Genomic DNA, 9,875 nt, shown 5'->3' with positions numbered 1-9,875 from the left:
TCACACAGATGCAGGTATTATAAGACTTTTTTTCCTGTTGCCAAACCTCAGCCCAGCACATTCAAGCAAAAACTTTGTTGCAGCAGCAGCATGTTCTTTTAATCATTTGAGGGCAAACGCTCTCAGGAAGCAGCTACTTAAGTTCTAAGTTGTTGCAGGTGACCTGTACATACAAATGTGATGAGACAAAAGCAGGAGTTTGAGAGTTTTATTGAAACAAAAAAAAAAAAAAAAAATGGCAGCACAGTTTACTTCTTCTTTGATACACCAACTGTGCGACCGCGACGGCCGGTGGTCTTTGTGTGCTGACCGCGCACACGCAAGCTGGGGGAGGGGAAAAAAAGTTTAAATGAGGCCCGACATCAAAAACTTTAGACACACTTGTGCAAATCAGGTTTTTCTATCAGACTAATTCCTGGAACCAAACTCACCCCCAGAAGTGCCTGAGACCGCGGTGAGCTCTGATCTTCTTCAGCCTCTCCAGATCCTCTCTCAGCTTGTTGTCCAAGCCGTTAGCCAGAACCTAAAGATAATCAAATTAATTTATCAGCTGTACTAGCTCGTTGCACATTAATCAGTTTTGAGTAAATGGAATGGAATCTGTTAGCTCCAGCTAGCTCTCAGACTGATCCAGGTGGAGGATTTATCACAGATTGGTCATTTTAGTTTGAATGTTCAAACCCTGCGCCCACATTCCTGGAGTATCTGACTTTGCCTTGCACCCACCTGGCTGTATTTGCCGTCCTTGACGTCTTTCTGCCTGTTCAGGAACCAATCTGGGATTTTGTACTGACGAGGATTCTGCATGATGGTCACAACTCGCTCAACCTACAAAACCAAACAGACTGATTTGCAGAAACTCACCTGAACATATTTTATCAGAACAAACGGTCCAGCTCTAAATTCATCAGACTGCCGTTTCAGCTCCAGTTACTCGAGCTTTCTCTCTGCCACTCAGCTCATTTACAAACATACTGATGAATTCAATTTGGGAAATCTTTGTTGCGACTGTAACCACATGCTAACTATTTCTCAGTGTCCAGGTTCTAACTGTCTGAAAACCGCTCCAATTGTAAAGTGCTTATCACGAGTAAATAAAATGTCAAATGAGCTGACTATTCTAAATAAGATAATATGGAAATATTGATGGATTTTACTTTATTTTAGGTGCTGTATGTTCTGAGAAATTAAGTCAAACACAGTGAAATTAGCATTATTTCACCTGCTGGTGACAAACAGAAACCTCAAGCTGTCATAAATATGAATTTTAGTGACATCTCAGGTCAGGCCTCAAATCGCTCTATTGAAATGAATGGGGGGGGGAACGGAATATTTTTGTTTTTGTGCACGTGGACAGTGAATATGTCAAAATGGTTAAAATCTGTTTGATGAGGCAGCAATAAAATGCAGGTATTGCTTATTAGGTGGACATATTTTCCAAAGATAATATTTTGAGGAGGAAAGAGGTTATTTTTATTTTTTTAAACATAGTGCATCTTGGACTAACAGCAGTAAGTGAAGCCCAGCACAGTGAAAAAATGGTCTTCAAAACATGGATCCATCCATGGATTCTATCCTTTCCTTTCATGTGACTAGGAAAATTCTTAAAGCGCATTCATTCTCCCGAAAACTTGGGATCGGCCATGGATGCGATTTGTGCTGTGTAATGCTAAGCTAAGATGTTACATGCAGGACATCAGTCTGTCCTGCTGATTAAGCCGCTTCTGTGATCATGAGTCCGACAGAAAGGTGACGACGAGTAGCTAAGCTGAGCACTAACAGGCGCCCCAGCAAGTCTGTAGAAGGCTGACAGAAAAACGTGAAATGCAAAATCTGCAAGGAAGAACTTGCAGTCACTTTTAAAAACAGCTCTGAATCTGTGTGCATTTTTCAGACGCTGTACAGCTAATTTTATTTTTATCAGCTACATCAAGACTCGTGCAAGTTAGAGTTTGAAGTAATTATTCTGTTTAGTATAGAATTTTTTAGAAGATAGTGCTGACTGGAGTGTGGTATGTCCTTTAAATTCACAATTAGCCTTTTTTTGGCAGTTACAGTAGTGTTCAGAATAATAATAGTGCTATGTGACTAAAAAGATTAATCCAGGTTTTGAGTATGTTTCTTATTGTTACATGGGAAACAAGGTACCAGTAGATTCAGTAGATTCTCACAAATCCAATAAGACCAAGCATTCTTGATATGCACACTCTTAAGGCTATGAAATTGGGCTATTAGTAAAAAAAAAAAAAAAAAGTAGAAAAGGGGGTGTTCACAATAATAGTAGTGTGGCATTCAGTCAGTGAGTTTGTCAATTCTGTGGAACAAACAGGTGTGAATCAGGTGTCCCCTATTTAAGGATGAAGCCAGCACCTCTTTGAAAGCCTGAGGAAAATGGGACGTTCAAGACATTGTTCAGAACAGCGTAATTTGATTAAAAAGTTGATTGGAGAGGGGAAAACGTATATGCAGGTGCAAAAAATTATAGGCTGTTCATCTACAATAATCTCCAATGCTTTAAAATGGACAAAAAAAAGACAGGTGGAAGAAAACGCAAAACCATCAAAATGGATAGAAGAATAACCAGAATGGCAAAGGCTCACCCATTGATCAGCTCCAGGATGATCAAAGACAGTCTGGAGTTACCTGTAAGTGCTGTGACAGTTAGAAGACGCCTGTGTGAAGCTAATTTATTTACAAGAATCCCCTGCAAAGTCCCTCTGTTAAATAAAATTCTTGTGCAGAAGAGGTTACAATTTGCCAAAGAACACATCAACTGCCTAAAGAGAAATGCAGGAATATTTTGTGGACTGATGAGAGTAAAATTGTTCTTTTTGGGTCCAAGGGCCGCAGACAGTTTGTGAGACGACCCCCAAACTCTGAATTCAAGCCACAGTTCACAGTGCAGACAGTGAAGCATGGTGGTGCAAGCATCGTGATATTTCAATTTCAATTTATTTTCATTTATATAGCGCCAAATCACAACAGAGCTGCCTCAAAGCACTTCAGACAGGTAGGGTCTAACCTTACCAACCCCCAGAGCAACAGTGTTAAGGAAAAACGTCCTCTGAGGAAGAAACCTCAAGCAGAATAATAAACAGGATATGGGCATGTTTCTCCTACTATGGTGTTGGGCCTATATATCGCATACCAGGTATCATGGATCAGTTTGGATATGTCAGAATACTTGAAGAGGTCATGTTGCCTTATGCTGAACTGGACATGCCCTTGAAATGGGTGTTTCAACAAGACAATGACCCCAAGCACACTAGTAAACGAGCAAAATCTTGGTTCCAAACCAACAAAATTAATGCCTCGCAGATGTGAAGAAATCATGAAAAACTGTGGTTATACAACTAAATACCAGGGCTGTGAAATGAAAATTGTGAAATCCGAGGAAAATTTGCAGGGGGTCTGGGGGGGGGTGTACAGCTCCCCATGACCCGGGGTCTAGGGCCCTGTGGGGCCCCAAAATTAAATTTTTATCTAATGATACTTAGATATTTAGATGATCCTACATTCAACCTTTTATTTGACCTGTCAATGATGATGTTGAAGTAATAGAATATGACATGGAAGTAGGACCTTGAATGATTTTCCTTTTAATTGTAAAACAAATTATGCATTAACTCAGAACAATTAAACTACATGAAATTTATGAAGACTGAAAAGACTGTTACAGCATTTCAAAAACCACAGCTAAAGCTTGTAGAATATTTGGAAAATCATGGTAATATTAATAACATATCTTATAGTGAAAAGTCACTCATATTCTTGTGTAAATTCATGCAGCCTAAATCCATTCAAAGCCATAATGTCTTTACAATGAAAGAAAGTCTAGATTAGTAAAAAAAAAAAAAAAAAAATCATCACATAATCGTGTTTGAACAGCAGAATATCTATTTTCCAGGGAGATAAAAATTCTTACCGTGTTTTCCTGAGAGGGCACAGTTCACCTTTCCTGTTTCTTTTATCTTTCAGATGTGTTGATGAAGCCAGCGACAATTCCACGGATTCTTGTCCTTTTTTCAAACAGTCTTTCTCGCCATCTTCTCTCTGTGCAACATCGGTCCGTGACACAGACATGCTGCACAAATCTTTTAAAAACTTGAAAGCTCTAAAAGTTTGGGATATCCACATGCTAAGTTTAGCTTAAGCGTTGCACAGGAGCCACACAGCGTCGCCGCAGCAACCAATCAGTCCTGCTTTACGACAACTGTTGTAACAGCTACACTTTGAGTGGCATTTTTCCTCCGCGAAACTCTGTGGATCCGAGGAAACTGATTCATATCTGTAACACACAGATCAGTGTCCGCGGACTTATAAAACTTACACGATGTCGTAAATAAAGAGAACGCTTTGTGATAAGCATTTTAAAAACTCTGATGTTCACGATTAAAGAGTACATCACTAACCACCCCCCACCACCCCCAATGATGAAATCCGCGGAGTTTTCACAGCCCTGAAATACTAGTTTAGTGATTCACAGGATTGCTAAAAAAAAGTGGTTTGAACATAATAGTTTTGAGTTTGTAGCGTCAACAGCAGACGCTACTATCATTGTGAACACCCCCTTTTCTACTTTTTTTTTTTTTTTTACTAATAGTCCAATTTCATAGCCTTAAGAGTGTGCATATCATGAATGTTCGGTCTTGTTGGATTTGTGAGAATCTACTGAATCTACTGGTACCTTGTTTCCCATGTAACAATAAGAAATATACTCAAAACCTGGATTAATCTTTTTAGTCACATGGCAAAACTATTATTCTGAACACTACTGTACAGACAGCATTTGAACTTTAAGCAACTTCTAACAAAGTCTCCTGCTCACCTCCTCCTCGGTCAGCTCTCCAGCCCTCTTATTTAAGTCGATGTCGGCCTTCCTCAGGACGACGTGGGCGTAACGCCTGCCGACACCCTGAGAACAAAAAAAACAACATTTCTGTATAAACGCATTCTGAAATCTACACCTGACCACCACAAGTGACTTGTTTTTACCTTGATGGCAGTGATGGCAAAGGCGATCTTCCTCCTGCCATCGATGTTCGTGTTGAGAACACGAAGAATGTGCTGGAACTTCTCAGGGATAACCAGAGACTGAAACACAAAGGAGTTAATATCAGAACCAGAACACTGTCAGGAAGGTTGTGACAGTGGAGGGAGGGAAACCCTGAATCATAGAGTAACATTTTGGAATACTGCAATGGAAAGCTTTATTTCTTTTTACAGTAGTACAGGTCACATGACCTACAGAGTCAACACATTCTACAGTATACGGTCTATTCAGTATACAGTCTATTCATCCTCAATATAATTAAGTGTTTTCAAGCCACACACAGTTGATGTGAAGTTAGTATCGTTAGATTTTTACTAAAAATGTAAAACTCATAGCAGGTTTAACAAATCACGAGTAAATGGTGACACCAAAGGTGTTACAATGAGCACAGCTCTAGGGATGGGGATGATCCGATACAATATTGATATCGGGTTCCGATACCAACGTAATTCATGGATCAGAAAATTCCGATCCAACCTGCAGACATTTCTGATCCAGGAGCCACGTCTGTCTGTGTGTTTTCTGCTGAAAAGTCTCCAAAAGGGATTCCCTGCTGGCTGCTCTGCTAGCTGGCTGCAAAAATGGATTTCCTGACAGGAGGCGTGTCTCAATGAGATGCAGAGTAATGAGACACGCCTCCATTCAGGAATTCCCTTAAAGTTTGCAGCCAGCTAGCAGGTGAGCATTAAGCAGTCCTGTAGCTGACCAAATTTCATTACATGTCCACTGTATTTTACAATAACACTGCAAGGCAAGACAGCAACCTGCAATGCTAACAAAGTCGTATTGAGAAGCAGAAGCTCCATCGCGACCTACAATACAGCCAACTTAACCAAATATTTGAAAAAGTGCCACATTAAAGTAGACTTGCACTGAAATAAATGTGGTCAGATCTCATAAAGAAATAGCTGATATGTATTTATAAGACCCTTATGAATGCAGTAAAGTAAATCTGTAAGCCCAAATTTGTAATTCAGCGGAGAAATCGTTTAAAAATGACAAATTTGCAGCTAAAATTTAGCCCTCCGCGAAAACAGTTTGTACATCCAGGTCATTTCCATGACGTCGGTGAGAAGACAGAGTGCTCCCACCTTCAGTCCGATCCCGCATTGAAACTGATTTTATCTGTTAGTAATGTTACTGTTATACACGTCCTGGTTTCAACATCCAAAAGTAAGCTGCAATGAATGCGAGATACAGCTCTGCATGCTCAGATCAGCGGCGACATCGACAGCGGACGACGTTCTTCCCTGACGCCTTGTTCTCACTGCCTCCGATGCGCTTACCGAGTCTGAGGGCTCGGTAAACGCTGCAGCGGGCCACTCACACCGCCCTCGTGTCTGCTGTGCAGCCGGCACCACCTCCCTGTCTACTGAATGGAGGTGCGGCCAACTTGGCAGCAAGTCCAGAGACTACTAGGGATGGGTATCGAGAACCGGTTCCTTTCGGGTATCGTTAAGAAATGATTTGATCCACCGACATCAATAAGCTTTGTGCTTAACGATTCTGTTATCAGTCCTTCAGAGTGGCCGTTGTTTTGGCGGGTGTTTGTCAGGAAAATGATCATTTCTCTACACTGATTACAGACCCTGCAGCAGGTCCTTAATCAACTTTTCTGCAGCGCGGCTTTGCTTTGAGCCTTGAACCAATCGAAGCGTGGTTCGCAGATTGAAGCAAAGCTTCGGTCGATTGCTTCGTTTATTTCTTTCTTTCGCTTAATTTACCCCCGCTAAAACCCTAAAGAGCATACGTCTGAGTATTATTTACCTTTTCTATGTTAAACCGACCTGTTATGGTCTTCTGAAACAGTTGATAGATTTATTTTATAACTTAAAAACGGGAGCGATGCTAACGCGTTAGCATGTCTATGGCATTTTCAATGTTAAAAGTTAGCATTTAGCAATTGCAGCCGTCATCACGTTCAGGTACATTTGTTTTCAAATTGTAATATTCCTTAAATTTATTTTTGCTTATATATTAATAATCTAATGATTATTATATACAATTTTAGAGAAAGAGACAAAAAGAACCTGAATAGAAACACAACAGAAAATATATAATAGCAACTAACATAAATAAATAAATACATACAGAAATAAATAAGTGTTTACTGTGAACACCGAGTGACTCTCACACCTCCATTTCATCCATGTCTTATTTAAGTTTAATGACAGTTTGTTTCGGTCAAACCATATTTTCAGTTTGTTAATTTCTTCAGTGATTTCCTCCAGAACTATCTGCCAAACTAGAAAACCGCTGCATTCTAGTAAGAGCAGAATACTACTGGAATGAATCTGAATAAGGAAAGTTGTTTTTTTCTCACCTAAATGGATTCAGCACTCACTCTAGTTTATTGTCTGGAATAGTCCCAGATCGCATTTCAGAGCTTCTAGAATTCAAACATTTTCGTGCAGGTGGTGTTGGGGGGCAATTTTGGGTTTCGGCTTTTTTTGTTTTTCACCACTTTCATCCCTGAATATGAGTTGTGATTCACTTTTGTGCGGATTAAAGTTACTAACTGGGACTCCTGTCTTGTTGCGAGAAAGAAACAAGAATCATCCTCTGTTCTGTTCACACAGCTCCAAACGTTGCGCGGCTCTCTGACAAGTCAAGATAGAACGATAGAATTCAGTCTGAATTAATAACTTCAAAGCGAAACACAGTTTTGTTTATTTTTATTTATGTCCAGAGATCAAGGATACAGTGACTGTAAAGCCTACTTTTAGTACAAAATTCACGAGGTATCGATAAGGGAATCGATAAGGAATCGGATCGATAAGCAGAATCGATAATGGCATCGATATCGATAAAACCTTATCAATACCCATCCCTAGAGACTACGCTCGCTGTTTTGATGCGGAGCGGCCGGTGACACCTGTTGCTCGCAAGGACAGACTTCTTGCGGCAAAATCCGCAGCGCTGCACGGTCTCGGTAATCGGAGCCGCAGAGCTCCGTGGCCACTGAGAGAGGTTTATATCTTTTTAATGACTTGAATTCTTTGCGGGTCCCGCATCCATACCCCGCGACTGTAACACCGCAGGCTAAAGACAGTAGATTTTCAATGCGACACCACTCAATCAAATGGGCGTATGAAAAAGTCCCCAAAAATAATTTTCAAGCAACAATAAAAGAAATGTATACTCACCAAACGTACCGCAAGACAATATGAAGTTTTAAAAAAGTCGATCCTTCTGTATAAGACAATAAAAAGGTGCTTTTGTAAGAGATGCAAACTGACGTAAATCCACAAATTACAGTTGGCGCGCGCAATGCATGCTGGGATAGGGTATTCTCTCTGGCGTCTCGGCAGCGTCCCGGATGTGCTGACAGTTTTGCGGAGGGCTAAATTTTAGCTGTAAATATGTCATTTTTAAACTAAGACTTCTCTGTTGAATGACAGATCTGGGCTTGCAGATTTACTTTACTACATTCAGAAGGATCTTATGTGTAAATATAAGTCATTTTTTGGTCCAAAGATCTGACTGCATTTATTTCAATGCAGGTCTACTTTAAAGAGCACAATGATTTTTTTTTAGCTGGGACCAGAAAGACAAAAGAAGACAGTTGGAAGGGTGCGACGGTTTACCCAGACTGACTTCAAACATGAGTAAATTAAGTACTTTATTTTTTTTTGTTGGTTTCTTGTATTTTGGAAATGCGCTCCATCCCGAAAACAGTACATGTACTCGGGGTGGGTGTGTCATCTGGTGTTCAAGAGATGAAACTTCTGCCACTGACCCAACAATAAATTAAAGTACTTAATTCTTTCACCAAAACATCAACTCTAGGCTTGCATCTTAACTGTACCTTCTGGCAAATTGTAGCTGAACTTTCAGGTCTTCTTAAGAAAATCCTCCTCTATACCACTTCATCATGAAGCTGTATAACTGGGCATATAAAATATCCTCATATAAAATCAACAATGATGATGATTACAGAGCTCTGGTATCAGAATAGTATCGGTACTGGCAGACATCCAAATTCTAGGATCAGATCAGAAGTGAAAAATGTGGATTTGCGTATTCCTACTTAAGACATCGGAAACTTAATCTTACAAACTATTTGGAGGGCTGGAAAAAGGGAGAACCTTATCTAAAACAAAGGCAATAAAGCTTCTGTACTGTTTTTAAGTCTGACTCAAAAGACTGTTGGGAGGTTCCAGAACTCTGCTAATAAATAAATCCCAAACTGCACACCATTAAAAACTGCAGTTTTGTCTGCTAAATGTATTTTACCAGCTGTAAAATGCTCGTGATGACGTCAATTTAATCGCGTCCAACTTTAGCTCCAGAACTATGCTCCAAATACGGAGCTTTCTGACGTCATAAAACAACGAGCCAGATTCTGCATTCGGCCCCTAAATACATTTTAAAAGTTATGAGGACACTTCGTGGCAGATTAAAATAATTACGTATTTTCTGGCCAAATCGAATATATTGCACATACATTCAGCTCAGCTGTCCGCTGGCGACAAACTTTGGGTTTTTACGTTAATTCCTGCTCCCGATAATGAACAATTCCTCGGTGGTTTGCTCACAGAAACTACGCACAACTCAAAAAAGGGGTATGAACACAAAAAGCACTTGGATTGGCACCCAGATGGCTACAGATTTTACAAAGGTAACCGCTTGGACACTCAGACAACTCACCATCTTGAAAGCGCGTTCCTAGCGAAGAGGAAGCTGTTTTGCTCTCGCGAGAGTTTCATACAACGTGACGTGGTCCATCACTTGCAAAAATATCTCGATTACTTAAACATTGTAAATGAAGTAAAATAAATATATTAAAAATTCTGTCACAGATTCATTTTAAAAGAAGGCC

At 40.1% G+C, this 9,875-nt stretch overlaps 1 protein-coding gene across 1 annotated transcript; it reads right to left on the bottom strand.

Annotated features, from left to right (window-relative positions):
* Window positions 1-195: 195 nt before the first annotated feature.
* On the bottom strand, window positions 196-9,839 carry rps18 (ribosomal protein S18). Its single transcript, XM_034160761.1, has 6 exons — window positions 9,704-9,839; window positions 4,996-5,094; window positions 4,829-4,915; window positions 727-828; window positions 432-523; window positions 196-324 (listed from the first exon to the last, which is right to left on the bottom strand). Exons 1-6 carry the CDS (start codon window positions 9,704-9,706, stop codon window positions 249-251), a joined length of 459 nt encoding a protein of 152 aa, XP_034016652.1. The 5' UTR covers window positions 9,707-9,839; the 3' UTR covers window positions 196-248.
* Between the last annotated feature and the right edge of the window lie 36 nt (window positions 9,840-9,875).

Source organism: Thalassophryne amazonica, chromosome 20 (genome assembly GCF_902500255.1).
Source record: "Thalassophryne amazonica chromosome 20, fThaAma1.1, whole genome shotgun sequence".
NCBI lineage: Eukaryota > Metazoa > Chordata > Actinopteri > Batrachoidiformes > Batrachoididae > Thalassophryne > Thalassophryne amazonica.
This window is presented reverse-complemented; position numbering and strand designations above follow the sequence as displayed.